At 39.7% G+C, this 24,030-nt stretch overlaps 2 protein-coding genes across 5 annotated transcripts in view; both read right to left on the minus strand.

The window, feature by feature from the left end:
* The window catches only part of uggt1 (UDP-glucose glycoprotein glucosyltransferase 1), a 59,306-nt gene extending 47,903 nt beyond the window's left edge, over window positions 1-11,403 (minus strand). For 2 of the 4 annotated variants that reach the window (XM_073855176.1, XM_073855173.1), the window contains exons 1-11: window positions 11,278-11,403; window positions 9,604-9,742; window positions 7,662-7,741; window positions 7,429-7,559; window positions 7,242-7,354; window positions 6,943-7,117; window positions 6,763-6,859; window positions 6,600-6,678; window positions 6,418-6,518; window positions 5,809-5,908; window positions 2,669-2,729 (exon numbers count right to left, since the gene is read on the minus strand). In XM_073855176.1, coding sequence (XP_073711277.1) covers window positions 2,669-2,729; window positions 5,809-5,908; window positions 6,418-6,518; window positions 6,600-6,678; window positions 6,763-6,859; window positions 6,943-7,117; window positions 7,242-7,354; window positions 7,429-7,559; window positions 7,662-7,741; window positions 9,604-9,742; window positions 11,278-11,353 — 1,152 coding nt within the window. In that variant the 5' untranslated portion in view covers window positions 11,354-11,403. Of the gene's footprint in view, window positions 1-2,668; window positions 2,730-5,808; window positions 5,909-6,417; window positions 6,519-6,599; window positions 6,682-6,762; window positions 6,860-6,942; window positions 7,118-7,241; window positions 7,355-7,428; window positions 7,560-7,661; window positions 7,742-9,603; window positions 9,743-11,277 lie in introns of all 4 variants that reach the window. The other 2 variants (XM_073855174.1, XM_073855172.1) reach the window with 1 other exon arrangement.
* Window positions 11,404-18,485: 7,082 nt separating this feature from the next.
* The window catches only part of hs6st1a (heparan sulfate 6-O-sulfotransferase 1a), a 182,624-nt gene continuing 177,079 nt past the window's right edge, over window positions 18,486-24,030 (minus strand). Inside the window, exon 2 of the mRNA XM_055203171.2 lies at window positions 18,486-23,747. Within this exon, the coding sequence (XP_055059146.1) occupies window positions 23,027-23,747 (721 nt within the window). The 3' untranslated portion in view covers window positions 18,486-23,026. The remainder of the gene's footprint in view (window positions 23,748-24,030) is intronic.

The raw sequence follows: 24,030 nt of genomic DNA on the forward strand, positions 1-24,030 counted from the left end.
AATAGCAAATGCATTTGCGCCCTATTGATAAACTAAAACCTGGTCTAAAGTCTAAGGCACAATATTGTTTTTGTTATTTAATGAGCGCGTTAGAAATATGCGCCTAAAAACGAGAGGACAAAGTGGGTTTGCTTATCACGCACATGGATGCGCAGCAGCACAAAAACGCCTTTAAATATGAAAAAATTAAATATTTAAAATGTAAAAGATTATTATTGAGTCTCTTGGACATAGATGAGGACCGATTATGAGACGTGAAAGGCGTAAAGAGCTGCTTCACCTATTGCCTGGTAAGTAAGTAAATGCTATGCTTTAAACAAATGCATCTATTTAAAAAAAAAATGTATGTTACCCCACGGATTTATTGTATATGATGACTTTGTACTGTACTTGTGGAAATGGTGAGATGAGAACCTTTTTAAAGTAATGCTTTTTAAAAAACCATGGCGCTGTCCGAGTGCTGAAACGGCTCTCCGCACGTTTGTAAATTCTTTATCTCTTGTTTGTATTTTTAGAGTTCAAACCTTTTCTTGCATATTTGCAAATTATTTTATGAGATTACAATGATTAAAAATATCAATACATTTACAGCAATTAAAAGCCTGCTAATTTTACTTCCATAAACGGACTTTAAAGGTTTTAATAAAAAAATATTTTCAATACAAATAAAAACAACACCATTTTTAACATTAATGTTAAACTGGTAGTCTTTTTCCTCCACTTAGATTTTCAGTGTACAAACTCCACTATCTAAATAGGGAATCAGCATGGCGCCAGGCGCAACTGGCTTTTAAAGGGAATGAGAGCTGAGACTCTCATTGGTTTTTTGCACGTTATGCCCAAAACACACCCATTACTCATTACGAGAATATAAAAACCCTTTTAGGCCATGTGCTTGGCACATAAACCATTTTTCCCGTCGTTAAATTAGCAAAAGTGAAATCGGACATGCCCATTTAGACCATGTGCCGTGCACTTTAGACCAGGGGTCCCCAACCTTTTTTACACTGCGGACCGGTTCCAGCTTTAAAAAAAATCCGCGGACCGGGGGGTAAGGTTGGGGGGGGGGTGTAGGTCGCTGAGTTGCTGTTCAAACAAAGTGCTGAAAATTCTCTTTTTGAAATGTATAACGTTTTAAACGGAATAAACATAACCTTGCATTAGGAAAATGAATAATTGCTTTATTTATAGTATATTTTCTATAGATGTGTAAAACCATATTTTGGCGGATTGTTTTTTTACTTTCATTGTTTCACTAGTTTACCTGTCCATTTAGTCTTAATAATTAATGGTAAATGAACTTGGCTTGCTGTTCTCGGAGGCAGTTCGAATCTTGGTCGGGCTTGAGCCCCAAGTCCAAGTAACAGAACAAAAAAAAATGCAGTGAAGGAGGAGAGATGCCAGAAGAATTGCGGCTGGGCGCAGAGGCTCACGTTTACCATATGATTTTAATGATGATTGACAGTTTAGGTTCCTTTTCAAACCTACGTTAAAAGCACAGCGGTTAAAATATGATTAATAGTTTATTATGATCATGGTGCCACGATCGCTGGATAATTCTGAAGTTGTTTTAAAGAAGAATAAAATAATTACTTTTCAGTCATTTGCGATGCCCATGTCACACCATACAGTTGAACGTCTCCGCGTATTTACATGATTTGCGAGGTAGATTTGCAAATTATTCATAAAGTCATAACTCTGCAATTCTTTGATCGATTGTGTTTTAGAAGTACTGTATGCTCAAAACTCTTATGACAGCAATGTGATCGCTGATGCGCTGGTAGAGAGAGAGAGAGACCAAGAAAAAGAGAGCGCGCGACTCTGTACAACAGTGGAAATGATCGATGTTATTTGAAGTCGGCTCTTAAAGTACAAAATACCCGATTAAGCTATTACGTGGCTATTAAAAAAAAATTCCGGGACGTTCTTGCGACCCGGTGGCAACTTGTCCACGACCCGGTACTGGGTCGCGACCCGGTGGTTGGGGACCTCTGCTTTAGACAATGCGCTTAGATCGTTAAAATAGGGCCCTTAAAGTTCTGCATAGTTAAGTGGCCACTTGAGTGACGGTTGAACAGCCACTGTTGTCACTAGAATCGAGCTAGGCGGGCATGGTTTCATCTTCACCCATGTCCCGTCTCTTTACCCATTTTTGGTTACCCGGCAGTGATGCGTGGTGACGTGTGCCCAAGATGGTGACGGCAGGCCCCGCCTACTTTAACCTTAAAAAATGCTCTTCACAAACCAATTGGTGACATCACGGACAGTACGTCCATATTTTTTACAGTCTGGTTTTGGAGCATGTTGGACTTAAACAGCAGGACATGGACAGTCTTACACCCCTATTTAGGTTAATCTTTGTGAATAACATGGCAAAACACTGATATATCAGTGGTGCAGGTGTAAAGGTGTGCTGTGTACTTTATAGCTCAGTGGTAGAGCATTACGTTAGCAGCGCAAAGGGTCATGGGTTAGAACCCTAGGAAACAAACAATGATAAAAATGTATACCTGTACTGCACTGTAAGTCGCTTTGGATAAAAATATATGCCACATGCATAAATGTAAATGTAGAGGTGTTGAGAATAGTTATAGAGATGTAAAGCAGGCAATAGACAAAAATGCATTCTGGGAACACTAAATAATATAAAGTCAATAGTGGGCTTTACCTTTTGATTTTCCTCAATCTCTTTACGGATCTCTGAATTCACCACTGTTTTTGTTAGGGACCTGAAAGATGAGAGACAATATTTGAAAATGATAGTGATTTATTACAAATAAGGCCTAAATGCACAGCCTACAGTAATCTGTATACAAATGGCTGTGCTGACTGCGTCCCAAAGCTGTTAACTAGATACAGATAAGATCATTACTGATGTTGTGCAAGTATACATTTAGATATAAACCCTTGATTAAAACACAAAGTAGTTATTTGCATAAAAAGTAGTAGTATGTACACACAATTCACATTCAATGAGCTGGAACTGTAGTTAAATGCTTTTGATACCAGACTGTCCATTATACTCTACCATGTCAAGGATCACTTTAATGAAATTGCATTTTGGTTTGAGAGGCACATTTAAAATACATTTGCCAACAAACCCAGCTGTGGCTCTGCTGTCTGGGCCAAACAGAGCAAATGATTTTCATCATAACCACTGATGGCTCATTTTTTCCTCTTTAAAGTGTCAATTAAACCTCAGAGGACAGTTAGGCTAAATCTTTTTCCTTTCGAAACCTCCCCACTCAGAGTTAAAGAAAACATTTATCACGAGCCAATGTGGCTGAAGACTAAATATAAGCAGGACCAATAACATTCCGATTACTGGAGCGCACCGCTGCCGGGAATTCTAATCTGAAAAGCACTTACAGCTACTAAGCCAGCGATCAATTAATGAATAAACACAAAGACATAAAAGACTCTTGGAGCTGAAACTGCAAAAAAAGTGCAAACTACACAAAACTAACACGTCACATCACACCTGGTTAGGGCATTTGTTACAGTGAGTTTTAATAAAGTAACAGGATTCCAGGGAGATCTCTCCACACCAAACGCGAAACTGCTGTGCAGTGCGCAACACCATAATAGCCAATCAAGATGTACTTAATGTTTAATATACAGTAATGATAAGAATTTACTGTGGCCACGGCTATCCATTACAACATCAAATAAAAGTGTCGGTGTGACTGTGGGAGTAAGTGAGAGTGAGTGAGTGAGTGAGTGAGAAAGTGAGAGAGTAAGTGACTATGCGAGTGAGTGAGTGAGTGAGTGAGTGGGCGTGCATGTGGGTCAGTGAATGTGCATGCGTGCGAGTGGGTGTGCATGCAAGTGTGCTTGCGGGTAAGTGAGTGTGCGTGCGTGCGTGCGTGCATGCATGCAAATGAGTGTGCGTGCGTGCGTGCGTGCATGCAAATGAGTGTGCGTGCGTGCCAATGAGTAAGTGTGAGTGCATGCGAGTGAGTGTGCGTGCTGGTGAGTTAGTGTGTGTGAGAGCAAGTGGGCGTGCGGGTGAGTGAGTATGCATGCGGGTGAGTGAGTGTGCAAGTAAGTAAGTGAGTGAGTGTGGATGCGGGTCAGTTAGTGTGAGTGTGGGAGAGTGTGCGTACGTGCGGGTGAGTGAGCGTGCCTGCAGGTGAGTGTGTGTGCGGGTGAGTGTGTGTGCGCGAGTAAGTGTGCGTTCAAGCGTGTGTTCAGGTGAGTGAGTGTGCATGCGGGTAAGTGCGCCTATGTGTGAGTGTGCAAGTGAGGGAGTAAGTGTGAGAGAGTCAATGTGGGAGTGAGTGATTAAGAAGAGTGAGGAGAGTGAGTGGGTGTGCAAGTAAATGAGTAAGTGAGAGTGAGCGGTTGTGCGAGTGAGCGGTTGTGCGAGTGAGCGGTTGTGCGTGCGCAAGTAAGTGTGCGTTCAAGCGTGTGTTCAGGTGAGTGAGTGTGCATGCGGGTAAGTGCGCCTATGTGTGAGTGTGCAAGTGAGGGAGTGAGTGTAAGAGAGTCAATGTGGGAGTGAGTGATTAAGAAGAGTGAGGAGAGTGAGTGGGTGTGCAAGTAAATGAGTAATTGAGAGTGAGCGGTTGTGCGAGTGAGCGGTTGTGCGAGTGAGCGGTTGTGCGAGTGAGCGGTTGTGCGAGTGAGCGGTTGTGCGAGTGAGCGGTTGTGCGAGTGAGCGGTTGTGCGAGTGAGCGGTTGTGCGAGTGAGCGGTTGTGCATGCGTGCAAATGAGTGAGTGTGCATGTGAGTGTGTGTGCGTGCTGGTGAGTTAGTGTGTGTGAGAGCCAATGTGCGTACAGGTGAGTGAGTGTGCATGCGGGTGAGTGTGCAAGTGAGTGAGTGAGTAAGTGTGCGAGTAAGTGTGTGTGCGAGTGAGTATGTGTGCGAGTAAGTGTGTGTGCGAGTGAGTGTGTGTGCGAGTGAGTGAGTGTGCATGTGGGTAAGTGCGCCTATGGGTGAGTGTGTGAGTGAGTGTGCAAGTGAGAGAGTCAGTGTGGGAGTGAGTGGGTGTGCAAGTAAATGAGTAAGTGAGAGTAAGCGGGTGTGCAGGTGTGTGAGTGAGCGGGTGTGCGAGTGAGCGGGTGTGCGAATGAGGGAGAGAGATATTAAGTAAGTGAGAAAGAGTGAGTGAGTGAGTGAGTGAGCGTACGTGCGGGTGAGTGAGCGTGCCTGCAGGTGAGTGTGTGTGCGAGTAAGTGTGCCTGCGAGTGTGTGTGCGGGTGAGTGTGTGTTCAGGTGAGTGAGTGTGCATGCGAGTGAGTGCGCTTGCAGGTGAGTGTGCGAGTAAGGCAGTGCGCGTGAGAGAGTCAGTGTGGGAGTGAGTGATTAAGAGGAGTGAGTGGGTGTGCAAGTAAATGAGTAAGTGAGAGTGAGCGGGTGTGAGAGTGAGCGGGTGTGCGAGTAAGCGGTTGTGCGAGTGAGCAGTTGTGCGAATGAGCAGTTGTGCATGTGGGTCAGTGAGTGTGCGTGTGGGAGAGTGAGCATGGCTGCGGGTGAGTATGTGTGCGTGTGAGTGTGTGTGCGGATGAGTGAGTGTGCATGTGGGTAAGTGCGCCTATGGGTGAGTGTGTGAGTGAGTGTGCAAGTGAGAGAGTCAGTGTGGGAGTGAGTGGGTGTGCGAGTAAATGAGTAAGTGAGAGTAAGCGGGTGTGCAGGTGTGTGAGTGAGCGGGTGTGCGAGTGAGCGGGTGTGCGAGTGAGGGAGAGAGATATTGAGTAAGTGAGAAAGAGTGAGTGAGTGAGTGAGTGAGTGAGTGAGTGAGTGAGTGAGTGAGTGAGTGAGTGAGTGAGTGAGTGAGTGAGTGAGTGAGTGAGAATTATTTACCTAGCTTTGGTGGGGAAGTTCTGACTCAAATCTCTCATGACATTGAGAGCATCAACAGATGGAGCTGCCAGGATACGGGCAGCAGTTTGAAAGCTGAGATCTGTGGGAGAAAGATATAGAACATCTGACACGTCAAGGTCAAGTTCTTTAAACATTCAACATTCACTCTCTAAATAGCATGTATACCCTTTATATGATATGCATACTTGTTTAGTATACATAAAATGAATCTGATGTGTTAAAAACACCATTCTGCCCCACTGGGACAGTAAAAGCGTATTCAGCTGTGACTGCATAAGGTTTTGTCTAATGTGACTGGTCTCTAATGGCTGTACCTTGATAAAGCATTAATGAGCTCTGAGCTTAAGGGAGTTCTGTTTGACAACTACACAAGGCCGGTAGAACCACAGCTAATTAACAACGTGGGACCAGTCCATTTGGACAGAGTAAGAAAGAGCAGTGAATTAGTTGAGTGATCCTTTAGTCACAGATAATATAATAAGAGAAATTCAAAGACCTTAAAGCGTGGGTTTTAGCAATACGGCACAGTATGAGAGTCTGTGCATTGTGAATATATTCTATAGATGGCACTGGTGTCGCATCACCCACCTTGCATTTGCCAGACTTTAAGTGGGGCCATTTCATTGGTGCTCTCGATCAAATGCTTACGAAGCTCCTTCAGTTGTTCCTTTAGTTCGGGATAAGTAGTCCTGGTTAACACACACAAAAAGTTAATTTTAGAAAATATTTAATGTTTATACAATTTCAAGCATGAAGTACGAATGACTTACTTTAGCTTGCCAAACAGAAAACCTTGAACTTCATCCACAGGATCATTTTCACCCATTACCGTTGCATTCACATCAGCTCCTGCTTTAAGAAAAAATACAATTAGCTAATAAGAAAACATGAACCATTTAAAATTGCAAATAGAGAGTCTGAATGCCATCATACCCTGAACTTGAGTGTCATCTTTGGCTTTGTACTCTTGGTTTTTGATGGCCAGTTCAACTCCATATCCAGACAGATACACTTTTTTCTTGCTGGGGTTCTGCGAGCATGACAGAGAAGATGTGAAACTTGAACAATTTAAAGTACAATGCGTTTTTGTTCTCCACGCTAAAATATACTGACCGCGATAAAGTGTCGTAAAACGTAAGTGATCAGGCCCGTGTTGGCTTTTCCCAGCATCAGCTGATGAAATGTGGAAAACTCCTTGGTGCCCAACTCAGCATAAAGAATCACAACAGGTGCGTCTGGATTGGATGAGGGAAATTTGTGATCGCCTTTAAATAGGTGTGGTTTTGGCCTGAAAATAACAAAACAAATAAATGGCTTGGCTGTGTGTGTTAAGGAGGTAAACTTGGCAAGTACCATTTCTGGTGCAACATTTTTTTCTGTCAATGAGATCATACGGCAGGTCTTGCACCTACCGATCTAACGCAGTATCTAGCATGGCCTTAAGGCTTTCTGTGTCACAAGATGTTTGTCCGTGGACGTTAAAGAAAGCTTTACATCCATGTGGAGGAGGTTCATTAGATGCGATCTGCAAAAACAAAATGTATTGAGCAAAAAACAAAAGATGGTTGCTGACCACTAAATAATATCATCTTCACTGACCTGCTGGAAAGAATGGACGGTGGATGAATAAGACCTCAGAGCCAGAGCAAACTTAAGCATGTTAAGCTTCACTAGGCTCAGCAGTACACCGGCTCTCTTGAGGATCAGTTCATTGTAAGCCTGATCTGTGTCTGAAATATACACAAATATATATCTTAATATAAACAAGCAGGCAAGTCTCAGCATGTACAATAAACAAAAGATGGAAATACAATCAAACTTTCAAACTTTACCATCATGATCATTTACGATGTTTTGGTTGGCTTCCACAAAGTCCCAGAATTTGCCCTGGCTCTCCTCAGCAAGGAATTCACTGTTGGGCGAAGACAAATATCTATTATTTACAGCATTTATTATCTTTGTTAATGTATTTTTTAGGGCTGTGTATTGGCAAAAATCTTGCATCATGATACGTATCACGATACATGGGTTACGATGCACTGTGTTGTAATACTGTAACCTGGGTTGATATTGAGGTATTTCTTATTTTAGGAATATATTAGAATATAAGTTTAAGAAAGCTGGCATTAAAAACACACCACCATATGCAAACCTTAGCAAAAGAATTGTAGCGTGTCCTTAAGCTAGTACTTCCTGTCACTGTTTTGAGTTCAGAGATAAGAAGAATGCTATCTAGTGGTCAGGATGTACACTCCAAACAAAACAATTGCCATGAATCTTTGTTGATATTGCGTTAAAAAATTATAATCAATACAGTATGGTGAACAAAATATCCTGATACTTACATGTATCGATATTTTCTTACACCCCTAGTATTTTTTATACAAATACCCTCCCCTAGATTTAAACATTTGATTTTTACTTTTTTCGAATCCACTCAGCTAGGGATCGACCGATATGGATTTTTCAGTGCCGATGCCGATATTTGTTTTATCAGTCTTAGCAGATGACCGATACAGGCTGCCGATTTTCTTGAGCCGATATTTGGAGCCGATACTGCTTTTGTTCACTCAATTTACATCATAAAAAGCACACAATGATGATGCCAAATGTTACAATTCTCAATTTTAAAAAAGTAACATTTATTGAACTTAAAAAAAACCTTTACTACTACAAATATATATCGGGGTGGTTTCCCGGACAGTAATTATCTTAAACTAGGACTAGAGCTTAGTTTAATTAGAAAATATAACTAGTTTTAACAAACATGCCTTACTAAAAACATTACTTGTCCATTTTGAGGCAAAACACAGGGCACTGATGTATTTTAAGATATGTTAAAAAGAGATGTTATTAGTTCGGACAGTTCTTACATTTATTTTAGTCTAGGACTAGTCTAATTGCTGTCCGGAACACCCCTATAAAGATGAGAAATAAAAACCTGCTTTGTCCAGCTATGATCAGCTGTTCAGCTTTCGATGTTGTCATGGAAAGGTTGGTTATTTTTAGTCACATGACCTGCAATCGCTTGCGGCTTCCAGCACTCTGTCAGTAAATAATGGCGGAAAAAAATTGGTGAACACGGCAGCCATGTATCGGCCGATGCCGATACACATAAAACTTGCAAATATCGGCCCGATATCACTACACTCAGCTGATCTCCGGGTCTGGCGCTACCACTCTTAGCATAGCTTAGCATAATCCATTAAATCTGATTAGACCACTAGCATTGCGCTAAAAAACAACCACAGAGTTTGAATATTTTTCGTATTTAAAACTTGACTCTTCTGTAGTTACATTGTGTACTAAGACAGATAGAAAATTAAAAGTTGTGATTTTCTAGGCAGATATGACTAGGAACTATTCTCTCATTCTGGCGTAATAGTCAAGGACTTTACTGCTGTAACATGGCTGCAGGAGCACAATGATATTACAAACTGCCCGAAAATAGTCCCCTGCCATTGAAAGGGGACTATTTTCGGCTGCTACGTAATATTATTACGCCTCCTGCAGCTAGGAGAAATATCCAAACTAATCAGATTCAATGGATTATGCTAAGCTATGCTAAAAGTGCTAGCGCCAGACCCGGAGATCAGCTGGATTCCAAAACTGTACAAATCAAATGTTTAACTCTAGGGGAGCTGGAAAATGAGTTGCCTATATTTTCAAAAAAAACGTGGAGCGTCCCTTTAAGATTACTAAATGCTGTAGACGTATTATTTATTGGTGGTTCATGTTACTAATGATAACATATAAGATATGTGAATAGCTAACCTGGCTTCCAGCAAGAGGGGTGTAGAGGGCCATTTAGTGGTCAGTGTTGTTGTAACAGCTTTTGAGTCTCCATCAACAGAGCTGACTGAGCTCAGAACCAGCAGTGCAGCACACAACATCCACATCTTCCCACCTATTCCTGAGGAAAACAATTGTTAGCCTTTATTTAGCGGATTGACATGTAAGGTAAACAAAAACTTAGGGATGCACCGATATGGACATTTTGGCCGATACCGATACGCGATAACTCTTTATATTTGGGGGGCGATAACCGATATCTATAGGCCGATGAATATTCATATTATTTTCACAATGAAAAACTCGCAGACCTCGGACATCTTAGCCGTTTCTCAATACCAAGTACGCCAATCTCGGACTTGTGTCCTTCGTAGTTCGAACTTGCAAGTTCAGACTCGGAAGAACGAACTCCTGACGCGAAATGCATTCTGGGAAACTTCGCCGTCATAAGTCCACACAAGTCTCCTCTGATGCATCCTCGATAAAATGGGCGGATCAAGAACACATCCGGGGATTTTATGTGAACTTGGGCTTGATGCGAACTTTGAATTGGAACAGTACTTGGGCCGCGACTGATGACGTTTCACAAGTCCACAAGAACGCAAGTACAGACAAGAACGCATATTGAGAAACGGCTCTTGTCTTTGCGCTAGACTAGCATACTCTTCTTAAGCCCGCAACACGTGTCATCTTCGTGCTATGTCACAGAAAGCACCAATCAAAACTCCACATGGCCAGCAATGAGCAAGTGAAGTGGTTCAACAAACCAAAATAATCCATAATTTAATTTATCGGCTTTCATTTATCTGCCTAATTTTGCTATCAGACCGATAACCGATAATATTAAAAATAAGCAGTTATCGGCCGATAACGATATGTCGGCTGATATATCCTGCATCCCTACAAAAACTTTTACCCAGCAAAAACTAAAAAATGAAAGTGAAACTGTGGAATGCTTTTTATAAACGTTTTATAAACCATTTGAAAAGTTTTCCCATGAAATATTTTTCTTCTCATAGAAGTATCTTTATGAAGTGTCGCATTTACACACGGTACTGTTTTGTAAATTTCGGCACTTTTGTTTGCTACATTTGACAGATTTGTCGATGACAACATGACACAAGTCTCAGCCAATCAGAGCGCTGAGCGTGGACATTATGATCATGAACACAAGCGTTATCGTGGAGCAGGAGTTCCGGGTTTCATTTAACTGCACGCAAATGACTTTAGTGCAAATAATTTAATCGCGAATTTTGCAAACATAATGGAGCATCGTTTCTTGCGTAAAAAAACGACGTCGAGTGCAAATTAAAACGTAAGATGCGGCGGATCATACAATTTATAAATCATAATAGAGAGGCTGACTAATATAAAGACATTATGAAAATGACATGCTTTTGAATTATGTTAGGCACCAGTGTCGAGAACTTAATCCAAACAGTGCATTTCTAATTCAATTGAGTTATGCTTTCATTTCACTGGGCTGACAGTATGTATGTCATACCCTGACGGTAGCACGATTAATTTGCTTCGCACCCGATTTTCACAAGAAATGATCTAACAATCGCAAAGTAAATGATGTAGAGTACATGTACACAGTATTATGGTGATAAAAGTAACCAACAGTGCGACATAATAATGCAGAGAGCATCATACCAGCACCGGCTTCTGAATCTCCTTCGTGAGTTGCCATGTTTGCACGGATATAACTAGTACACACACCACGGTTCATAGGTAGGACCTATTCGTTGTGCCTGTTCACAAGTAAGGCTTAAACATAAACAAAATCTCTGTGCTCTAGTATTAATATTTCTGTAAATAATACAAAAATACAATAAAGTTCTTGTTTCATAATTAACGTGAATAATATAATTAAAGATGACAACAACAGTTTTATTTTTCACAGGCTATTTCTTAGACAGCATGTTCTTCACAGACGCCATTTTGGCTCAAGTAGAGCGCGCAGATGCCCTTAAAGGGACAGTTTGCCCAGAAATGAAAGTTCGGTCATAATTTACTCACCTTCATGTTGTTCTAAACCTGTATGAGGGTTTTTGTATTAACGCAAAAGAATATATTTTGATGCATGATGGTAGCACACAGTTAATGTAACCATTGACCTCCATAGTAGGAAAACAGATATTATGCAAACATTGTGATAAATGATGAAGAAGATATTTTAATAAAATATGGTAAGCACACAGTTGACGGTACCCATTGAATTCCATTGTATTTATTTTTCCTACTATGGAAGTTAATGGTTACAATTAGCTGTGTGCTACCCATCATTTATCGAAATGTCTACTTTGTGTTCATCAGAAAAAAATCATACAGATTTAGAACAATGAGGATGAGGAAATAATGACAGAATTTTCTTTTTGGACAAACTACGTAAATACTATTGAAGGAAAAACTGTAGTTGCAGCAATAATGTATAAAGACTAAATGATACAACCATAGGATTTTTATTTGTCTGGTGCAAAGCTCCTTCAGTGTAGAGCTAACAAATGTGAGCTCCTATCTCTTTTTTTAATGGTCATAGTCTCACGGCAATAATTCCCAACAAACTTATTGGATCTCTTTTAATTCAAAGTTGTATTTTGGAAATTTTTACTGTAATGATGTATTAAGGGTTTATGATAGAACTATTGTACAAAAATTACGAGTTCAATATTTTCCAGTAGTTCCTAAAAGCAAAGGAAATTCACTTCAAACTATTTAATGGTGTGTACCCTTCCGGTGAATTTTTAAGACTCAGATTTAATTTTGATCACAATATTTGTACTTTTTGTCAAAGTGATATAGAGACAACTGATCATCTTTTTTTTATTGCATTGACCTAAATATTTTTTGGGTAAATATGTCTTTTTGGATGGAAACAAAAAGTCACTGCCTTCTTTTTCCAGAAACCATATAATATTTGGAATGTTGTTAACTGACAAAAGAGCTGATTTATATTTTATTTTTATTTATTTATTTATATTTTTGTTAATTTTAGGTAAATTCTTTATTCACAAATGTAAATGCACTAAAACCAAACCCTATTTTTCTGTATTTAATAAACAATTTCTTGATAGCTACCTTCCTTTTTTACATTGTATGAAAAGCAAGCAGGCTTGTAAATTTGCTGGACTGATAAAAGACTTTGACATTCCAATCTAGAAGATGATTGACCCTTTTTGTGTTATTCTTTATTTCCTTTTATTTATGTAATTTCTTTTCTAATATTTGTGCGCCTTGCTTTTATTTATTTTATTTTTTCACTGTGTAATGAGTATAAATGGCATGTATAAATGTACATTTGTTCATAATAAAAAATAGGCTGTTTTTAACAACAACAAAAAATAATAGTCATACCTGCGTTTCTTTCAAAGCCACTATTTTATTCTGCTTTATTATTGTTTATTCATTGTTAAAAAAACTACTAATGCAGTTTTATATTACTAACACTTTAAATATTTCTAAATATTCAATGTATTGCTTATATTTTGGTTAATTTAGTTTTTGCAATTCTTTTAAATCACCATGCCATTTTTATAGCCTAATATAAATTGAGGCACATAATTGTTTATTTAAGAAAGCAGCAAAAAGCCAAGGTATATGTGAATGAATAGAAGAAATAGTGATATGTTAGTACAGAAACTAAAAGCATACACTTGTTACTTAAAAATAAATATTAAAAAGTAGAAGAATTGACAAAAGCGGATTATGACATTATAATATTTTTTGAACGTTGGTGGAGCAGCACAAAGATCCTGGGTTCAATCCCCAAGGAACACACATTCTGATGAAATCTATTGAATGTGCACAGTAAGTCACTTTGGATAAAAGCATCTGCCAAATCTATACAGTAAATGTTATGTGCATATCTGAAATCTATAAAAAATGTGTTTACAGAAAAACCTGGTCAGCATGAGCCATCTTGACATTCACACTTTGGATCAATCATGTTCATTAGTAGCCTTGTCCTCAAGATATGTAGTTTTGTCTTTTTTTCCAATGCCTGTCATGTGATATTGGACTCCACTATGTCTTTAAATGAGAAGCAGTAACTCAGTGGCGCTCAAGCTGCAGGCCCCTTGGGTGTGCATAAAGTCTAAGAGAAGGGACTGAGTGATTTGGTCGCACCTAACTGGACACTGGCTGTAAATCTTTCCCATTTGATTTCCCATGAGTTTAGTAATGATAAATTAAAAATAGCAGGCAGAGAACAGGGTTAGGGCACAAAGGAGGTCAGGAAACAAATCAAACAATGATGCACAATTGTTTATGGATTGTGCAGCATCAAGGGGGTTACATTTTTATTTTATAAAGAACCTTTTTTAATTATCCTGATAGATTTTTTAGAGGCAACTTTAGGTCTTATGTCCTTGCTTTAAGCTTCTTAATCTAGTCAGAGGAAATAAACAACAGCACTTTAATGTGATACTGGATGAAATAAACACACTTTAAAGTTATACTGCTACCAAATAGCCCCTTTGGGAAGTTGTATTGTGTAATCTACACTTACACTAAAGTAAATGTTAGAAAAACATGGCAAAAATTATGCATTTGGATTTGTGAGTTCTCTAAACAAAAATTATTTAGTCCAAAAATGTGAGTTTAAGTAAATCATATTTTGTAGTTTTAAAGCACAATAAAATGTAATTTTGAAAATGCATTTTTTTGTGCATGTTTATCTCTTAAAAATATGTGAGGATCCAGGGTATGCAGGCATAAATTGTATACTTGAGCTGGGAGGAATTTGCAGAATTCGCTTTATTTTACCATATTAGTTTCATGCATCATGCTAATGTCTTCCTATAGCATGTCTGGACGGTCTGTCTATCAGTACGCTCGAGATCGGACACCCCTGGATCTGTCTGGTTATTACTGCCCACACTCATATACTGACAAGGGCAAGCCTGATATTTCAACTGGATATTTATACACAACTCCACACAGAAATTGCATGCTCCAGGATCGAATTAAACTGTAGATCAAGTATGACAGGTGGAAGTGTGCTTCAAGGGGGACACCGAGCCCTAGGTGCTTTATGGGGTCAGGGTGCCTCCATTATATTAACCAATGGACAGAAAAAGAGAAGAATATAAGGGCAAATCTCCTCTGGCGATGGCCGTTAACCTCTTCGTCGAAGTCCTCACGTTTTATCAGAGGGTGGCTGTAAAACCAGTAGCCTGCTTCGAAAGGTGTCAGGCAATAAAAATCAATTACCCTGATTAGGAGGCAATTTGCCGAAGTCCTTCGAAGCCAACGAGATTTTAACATCAGTTAGAATTTAAATTCACAGAAGGAATTATAGCGTTATGTGAGTGAGTCATGCAAAACCGAATGTATATCTAAGACCATAAAATGATCCAGTCTATAAAATTAATGTCTTTATACTCTGACTTTCACCACTGAATTTGTTGTCTTGTGTGGAAATTTTTTTTCTTTTTTTTACTGCTTTTGTTGTGGGTATTAATACATTGGCAATACTCTTTGCCAGTGGTCTCCAACCTTTTTGTGAGCAAGGGCTACCATAATGGATAAAACACTCTGGAGGGCTACTTTTTGATATAGTCTACTCAAAAAAAATGTATGTTACTTGTTGATATGTTTTAATCATTGTTTAAAATGTTAGCAAGCATAAAATAAGCCAAGCATAAAAAATATGTAATAAATAAATATTACAATTGAGACTATTGATATAGGATGTGCTTTGGTGGGCACCTCACACAGACTGTGTGCGTGCAACCATGTTGGAGACCCCTGCATGGTACAAGATATGTCACTTTAAAAAAGGTCCTAATTAATACAATTTTGTTACAGATATGTACCTTTGAGAGACTTGTATGTACCTCTATGCATATGTGTAAGGTTCCAATATGCACTTTTTAAGTACAAAAATGTACTTTTTGAAAAGGTACTGCCCAAGTGACAACTTTTGTACCTTCTTGTACCTTTTTTCTGAGAGTGTGTATACACTGAAAAGAAATTTCATTCAATTTACTCAATTTTTTAAGGTAAGTGGTTGCATTCAATTTACTTTAAGCTACTTTTAAACAAAAGTTTTTTTATTATTAAACAAAAGCTTAAATAAATGAATTGCAACCACTTAACTTTTTTAATTTTTTTCAGTGTATAATATATCACGTCAATAAGGTCAGTAAAAAAATTGTATAAAAAATGTATATTATAGTAAAATTATATGCCCCATCTTTAAAAGAAAGCTTGCTATGCATTAAATGTACACATATTCACAAGGGTATATTTGTTCCCCAGGAATTAAACCATCATAGATCCTGAATGCTACTGATGCAATTCTCTAATGCTGCATTCACACCAGCCGTGGTAGAGGCGTCAAGCGTGAGTGATTTCAATGGTAAGGCAATGTGAAGACGCGTTGACGTGCGTCTGGAGGTCTCGTGTCTAGTTCAAGCAAATGGCGCGAATTGAGCGTTGCGGCGGGAAACGCGTGAGTTGAAAATTTTAAACTTTGGCTGAAAAACGCGCAGCGTTAAGCAATCAGGAGCTTGCTCTAGTAATGACGTGATTACACAAAGTGAGCGAAGTCACAGAAGCCCCTCCCATGACGCACATTTCTGCGTGAATGTCTCAATGACTAGAATTTCATACGCAGCAAACTAGACGCAGTAGATTCAAATTTGACGCCTCAAAAGCGGCTGGTGTGAACCCACAGTAAAAAAATAAAAACCACAATGCCTCAAACAATTTTGAATAAGGGCGCTCTCACAATATCTAAACCAAACCGCGCACGGGTGAGTTTGACCCCCAAAGCCTGGTTCGTTTGACTAGTGTGATTACTCTGTACCATGCCCAGGCACGGTTTGGTTAATTGTGCCCTGGCCGGCTTGTAGAGGTAGACTCAAGGGCGGTTTACTTTGGCTCAGGCGCTAAGGCAAAACGCGCCAGAGAGTGGTTCAAAAGAAGAGAAGTCAATTGCGCAACTTTCATCTGCCTTCGTAAAAAACTTTGATGTCTGAGGGCTATGATATTATGCAGTGCCCGAAAATTGTCCCCTGCCATTGAAAGATCCTAAGGGGACTGTTTTCGGCTGCTGCGAAAGTCATATCTGCCTAGAAAATAGCAACATCTTTATCTTCTGGCGGTCTTAGTACACAATGTAACTACAGAAGAGTCAAGTTTTAAATAGGAAAAATATTGAAACTCTTTGGTTATTTTTTAGTGCGATGCTAATGGTCTAATCAGATTCAATGGATTATGCTAAGCTATGCTAAAAGGGGTACCACCAGACCCGGAGACCATCTGAATGGATTTCAAAAAAGTAAAAATTAAATGTTTAACTCTAGGGGAGCTGGAAAATGAGTATATTTTCAAAAAAAAATTGAAAAAATTGCTTTTCAAAACAATCGCATCCTAATGATAGAAGCGTGCCCGGGTCGCTCAAAATACTTTGCTCAAAATATTTGCATTCACACTGCGTGTTCCGCAAATGTTTATATTTGACTCAACAATAGGTTAAAATAACCCAGCATACTGTAGGTTAAATTGCAGCCAAACAGATTGGGTTCATGCCTTTTTGACCCAGTGCTGGGTTGAAGATAACCCAGCATCTAATTATGAGATTAGGAGGATCAAAGTTTGGTCACATCATCCAATACAATCCAATACACACCTCTTGCTTTTAAATAATTTAGTCTAGACTTTTCTTTGTTTCAAGGAACCCTAAAACCTACCATTTGTCAATTGTCAAGCCGAAAACAAAAGTTTATTGTGGTTCATCATTGTCTCAGGTTCAATACTTATTGTGCAGGGCTATAGTAACGCTTCTAATTCTTCCCTCGGCAGCTTCATCATCTTTCAATATACTGTATTTGTCATAGTAGGATTTCTTATTATATCCTGGCAGAACAATGGCCACGAGTGCATGCGATTCTCTGTGTGGCTCTTGTCCAAGAGACACAGCGAGGCAATTCATTACCCCTGCAGAACTCAGAGGAGACTGATTACCCCCATCCATTTCACACAATAATGGTCGCTGATGTGCTGTTTCTCTGCCTTTCAATTTAGCAGGACAAAGAAGCGTGTCTCGATATCCGTGCCAGGAGCTGTTTTGTAATTATTAGCGTGAGCGTTCTCATCTGAGTCAGCTGCTTTGAGGCGTAGGCTCGGGTGCCGAAATCTGCTGCAGTGTGTGCGGGGTGAGGGTTGAAATTTATTTGCTATAATTATTTGTAAGGTTGTTGGTTTGAGACTCAAATGAACTCCAAGTTGACCTTGGACTTGTAATAAATGCACGTCACTTTTATTTGGATAAAAGCATACCAAAACTTACAATAATACATTTATTGTATAATGCAAGCCTGGGAACCAAGCACACTGAAGTGTTACAAGCATACGTGTGCATGAGCTTATATTTTTATACTTTCATGCATTGTACAGTAAAACTTTTTCTATTAAAGCTGTGAAATAGTTTTGAAGTGGGACTACTTTTCTATGTAAATGAACTGGTTATGCATCGCAGATGTAACTTTGGTGGGTAGAGTTCAGCTTTCTGTTAAGTGCATTACAGACAGCTACATCCATTTCATGTCACCTTCTGGTATCTCACACAATTATCAAGTGAGCACATTTACAGTAGGTGTACTTTTCTGGGGGCTATGACATTGAAAGTAAAAGTTGAAAGGCTGCGGATAACTATTGGTAAAGTCTTACATAACATTTTCCCTTCGTTTTCACAGACACAAGGATTTTTACAGTTTTATTAATTTTTATTTATTGCACCATGTTTTCTGCAAATAATGTACTGCAATATTTCTTTCATTGTGCTTTTGTGTGTGTGTGAAGTGAAAATGCCCACAGGACACCTGCATAAAAGGAAAACAATAAAACAGAAGGCGTTTATATTTTTATAAAAATGAAGTCTTTATTGGTGTCTTTGACGATCCATTTTTAATACAATGAGAAAAAAGACCCAGAGAAAATGAACTGAAAGTGATGGGTAACTGCACACGGGATTCAATCTCTCTCTCTCTCTCTCTTTCTCTCTCTCTGCAGGGCTCAGGGATTCAGTAGTGCTGTTTACACTTTTACACACGCACTTTCTTTCAGAAAGAATTTAAGTCACATTGCTTGACTCACATTAAGGCCTGAAACATACTCTACATGAATACAGGAATGCAGACGCCTCTAGCTACATAAGCTCGATTACACGCATCACTGCGCTTAGAAGTGTCCTAACGCAATTTAGAGTGCATGTCTGTGTATTTTCAGTCCTACCACTAGAGACGCCATAGCTTTAGCCTTTTTCTATGGTGAGTTTTTACTTTAAAGGCCCACTGAGGTGCCTTGGAACACGCAGCATTATTTAATGTAGTGATGTCATTTTAACTGAAACAGGAAGTCACTATCGAGCAGTATCTCACTTTTTTAAAGGAGACATTTCACAAGACTTTTTTAAGATGTCAGAAAAAATCTTTGGTGTCCCCAGAGTACGTATGTGAAGTTCTAGCTCAAAAAAGTAATTTAGATAATTTAATATAGCATTTTAAAATTGACACTTTGTAGGTGTGAGCAAAAATGTGTCGTTTTGGGTGTGTCCTTTTAAATGCAAATGAGCTGATCTCTGCACTAAATGGCAGTGCTGTGGTGGATAGTGCAGATTAAGGGGCGGTATTATCCCCTTCTGACATCACAAGAGGAGCCTAATTTCAATTAACTATTTTTACACATGCTTGCAGAGAATGGTTTATCAAAAATAGGTTACAGGGTTGGTCTTTTTCACATTTTATATGTTGATAGAAGCACTGGGGACCCAATTATAGCACTTAAACATGGAAAAAGTCAGATTTTCATGATATGGCCCCTTTAACTCTTTCACCGCCAGCGTTTTTTAAAAAAGTTGCCAGCCAGCGCCAGCGTTTTTCATAATTTTCACAAAAGTTTAATGCCTTCCAGAAAATGTTCTTCTTCAAATATATAAACATACAATATACCAAATGAAAGAACAGACCCTCTGCTTTCAAAAAAGAAAAACCCGTTTCATCCTACCTTCAGTAGTTCTTTTGTAATCAGCTTTTGAATATGGGTAGGTTTCTGCAAAAACACCACATTTTGAGCAAAAAGCAGAGATAATTCCATTTTTGTGACGGACTTTTCATAGAGATCCCATTCAGAGCGATCTTTAAAACAGACAAGGACATGCAGCAGCTTGCCATAGGGCAATACCTAGTGGATAATAGCGGTATTGCGGAAAGACGGAAATACTCGTCATTGGCGGGGAAGCGTTTTCTCTTGATTGACGAGATATCTCGTCAATGGCGGGGAAAGACTTAATGATCAATAGCGTTTTGTTTATGGCAAAGTCCAGCAAAGCCACCACAGATGTATGAGATATAATACGAATGATGATAATAATGTGCAATTTATGTTTGTACGTCAGTGGTGTTTATCTTCTCTTATCAAACCTGTCTAACTGTTTGTGATGTTTGATCTCCTCCTCATTGTTATCGGCACATATTGGTGCATATGATCCGCTCTGTGCTATCCGGCTGGACTGGAGTACCACAATATCAGACTTCATCTCAATCGTAGCATTGAGTTTTAATGGTGCATGTACTTTAAAATGACCACAACTTGCCCGACCCCCCACCGATTTTCAAACGGTTTGGTTTGTTATAAACATCAAAGATGTACATATGACACTGCATACTTATACTAAAAAAAGCATCCAGAGTTATAGCCATGTTAATAACGTTTGTAAGAAACCAAACTGTTTGAAAATTGGTAGAAAATTGAGCAAGTTACTATCATTTAAAAGTACCTGCACCACCAAACTCAATGCCACGAGTGAGCGAGCTGCATGTGGTAAGATGGCCGCCAGGTGATGACGTTAGAGACTCCGCTGTAACACATCTAGCCTTCATTACGTATTTCTATGGTCTGCGCAATGTAGGTGAAGGGACGCTTGAGAAAGCTTCTGATTGGACAGGAATTTTGATGAAAAGCTGATGTGTAGTCATAAAATTCTAGACTTTTTTAGATATATATCCTTAAACCTAAAAGGAAATTTTTTTTAATTTTGATTTCATGGGGACTTTAAGGTCAAGGCTAAGCATCAGAAAGTTTTAACCAACCGGAGCAGGTAGTTAAACTGTTGAAGTGTTAGCACATCCATTTTAAAAGCACAGACATCTTAAGGTGGACTGAATTTAGGATTGTTGTATGTTGGTCAAGCATATACGTCTGCATTCACGTACAGTATATAGTATGTTTTTGGCCTAACACTCGACTCTGATGGCTCAGATAGCCTTTTTAAAATGCAACAATTCTCCACTCTGATTGGTTGGACATTGATTTAAGACTGAGAAACCCATAACTAGTCACCTAAGATAAAATCGAGTCAGTTTTGCAGACACAATTGCCCAGAGGGTTGCATCTTCCAATTATTTTCAGCTGACAGAAACAATAGCATCACGTTGAAAGATATCAATACAGGGCTGCCTTGTTAAAGATCATTCTTGAATTTATGGAAGGTTCATGGTAAGACATTTGTTTCTGTATAACATAACACTAGGGCTTGGTTAAATATGCAGTAAGTGAAAAGTAGTCTGTTTTTATGGTTACTGAGAAAACAATTCCCATTGCAGTGCATTAAGTAGAAGCAAAGATGTCCCTCAGAAACTTTAATGTCAGTTATACAGGATGGTTACATTTCCGGTGGGCTAAATCTTCCTGATATCTTATTCACATATTGTTTGATCTGGCGCTTAGTTGTAAATTTAAAGGAATAGTTTACCCAAAAATTATTTCTGTTTTCATTTACTCCAAACCCAATGACATTCTTTTAAAATAAATTACATTGAAAATGAATGGGGATGGGGCAGTCGAGGTACAAAAATGACAAAAGATGCACCAATAATGTAGTCCATTAACAGTAACCTATACGCTCATGTACTCAAGACTTGGAATGATACTTATGGTGCTCTTTTGGTAATTTTGGAAACTTGGCAGCCCCAGTCCCCATTCACTTACACTGTACAGACAGGAGTGACGTAAACTATTCCTTTAACAACAACAACAACAACAAAACAGTGTTAGCAAAGACTTGCATAATGGGAGACACGTAACATCATTCTAGTCCCCTTACTGGCAATAATTTCAGTCCCTGAGGACCATGGCAAGAGATTGGTCATGAAATACACACACACACACACATTCATAGGGCTTCAAAATCTGATAATACACTTGCATACTAACACTTACTCTATATACACACACAAACATCTTTTATCCACACGCATACAAAATAATGAGTAGTCTCTGCGAATGATAGTGACATTTATAAAGGCTGCGTTTGCCATCTTCAGCTTTTGGGTTTTCGTAAGCACTCTCTCAGTCTCTCACATTCATATGCAACTTCACGACGCTCCTGTTATTGACTGACATACAGGCGTCATTACAAAGTCTCATATCCATATAGCATACAGCTTCTTCCCGCTTAGAAACACAGAATCCTCCCCACTAAGTGTAAAATAAGACACAATTTCCTCTTTGGGTCTCCACGAGCTTCCATTTTAAGCATAAGATAAATCAGCTACTGAGACGCAGCGTGAGCTTGATGTCATGACAACCTAGAATTTGTCTCGGCCAATAGCATCGCGTAAGACGCCTGCCGGATCGGACGCATTAAATATCTCACAATCGGTAAGATTATATTAGTACACTTAGCTCACCGGTTTCTCGTACGGTATGCTGAAAGCTTAAAAAATGGCTATGGTCCAAGCGCTGTCTTTTTGTCCATTAAAATGAATAAAAACCAACAGAACAAACCTTTTCAAGTCATCACCGATTATGAAAAGCTAATAAATTGCATCCAGTAAGAGTTAGGCAGCTCTGTTGGTTTCAGTGCTGTGAGTTTACCTCTTTAAGTGACGATAAAATTCCTTAAAAAAAAAACACAATGAAAAGAAATAAGACTGTATTAAACAAACAAAAAAGAGACATCGTCACAAATTCATGGCTGAAATGGCGGCAGACATTTAGGCAAATACTGTACCTCTATACAATTCAATTCTGTTCATTCTTTAAAATCTGCAGTGAATATAATTGCCATAATCTATGTTTTATGCTTGTTTCTTCAATGGGTGATCATACCCACTTTAAGTATCTAAGTCCAGGCTCAGTGCTTTAAGTTATTCAGTCACATTTCTGACATCAGGCACACGATTGCTCGGCACCGTTTCCTGCTTTTCTAGTCCTCATAAGGACATCCTAAAGCGCAACAGTAGGGGGGAGGGCCGTATATGACACGTCAAAGGACAAGATGGTGGCGCTAAAGATCTGTCTCTTTCTCCATCTCTGTGTTCTTCTCCCTCATGACCTGACCTGGGGACCGCAGCCTCTTCCTCATGGGTTTTCCATCCCCCTCCCCCCGACACTGCTACCAACGGTTAATGATGTGATTCATATAGTCCTCCGTGGGCAAGCGCGAACCTTCCGACTCGGGCCCGTCGTCCCTGGAAGTAGGGTCGTCGTAGGGCGTCCGGCGAAAATGAAAGAGGGGCTGGTTTTTTAGACGTTGCTCCCTTCGTTCGATTTGCCGCTTGTACATGTACCGTTGCTGAAAAAGATCCCTGGCGTAGTCGTACAACTGCATGTCCAAGTCGTTCAGCTCCTCGATACGTTGGATCGTGTCGTTGTCCAGGTCCACGCCGGCGGCCCGCGTGCTGTTGTACTGCATGAAAGGACGGATGAACTTGAGGCGGAAGGTCCGTTCGAACAAGTACTGCGTTTTGCGCTGGAATTCGGTCAAACCGAAGAAGGCCATGTCTCGCAGGTTCTTTTTGGCCGACTCAAGCAATACCTGGGCACGCTTCTTCTCCGGGATGAAGGACATGTTGTAGCAGCCAACCAGGCTGAGGTCGGCTAGCATGCGCACCTGACGGTTGTTCGCCAGGTTGTACGGACAGTCCATGAACTGCTGCAACGTGCAGCCCGACCAATCGGTGCCGTCGTAGCAGGGCGGCAGCTCCTCGGGCGTGGGCGTTCGCCCGTCACACATGTGCAGGGAGGTTTTCCACGTGGCTCCGCGCTGGACGTGCCTCCACTCACTCAGGTAGCGAGACACGGGGTCTCGTAACAGAGTGATGTAGTAGAACTTCCTGTAAAACAAAAAGAGACATGCAAATAATTAGCACACAGGGATAAAGGATAGATTAGGGTGATCAAAAAAGGTATTTGATTATTTGTCAATTTGATAGTTTAAACTGGTGCACAACCACGTTTGCTTTAGCTTTACTGGCTACTTCTTTTTGGAACAATATGTATGTTTTCACCATCAGAGGTCGAAACAATAACTAAAGCTAAGCTTAATGACGGCCAGGACAGTGGAATGCTGGCAGATGTCGTTTTCACCATCCATGTTTACGGACGAGGTACTGTAAT

The sequence above is a fragment of the Misgurnus anguillicaudatus genome, chromosome 2 (genome assembly GCF_027580225.2).
Source record: "Misgurnus anguillicaudatus chromosome 2, ASM2758022v2, whole genome shotgun sequence".
Classification (NCBI taxonomy): domain Eukaryota; kingdom Metazoa; phylum Chordata; class Actinopteri; order Cypriniformes; family Cobitidae; genus Misgurnus; species Misgurnus anguillicaudatus.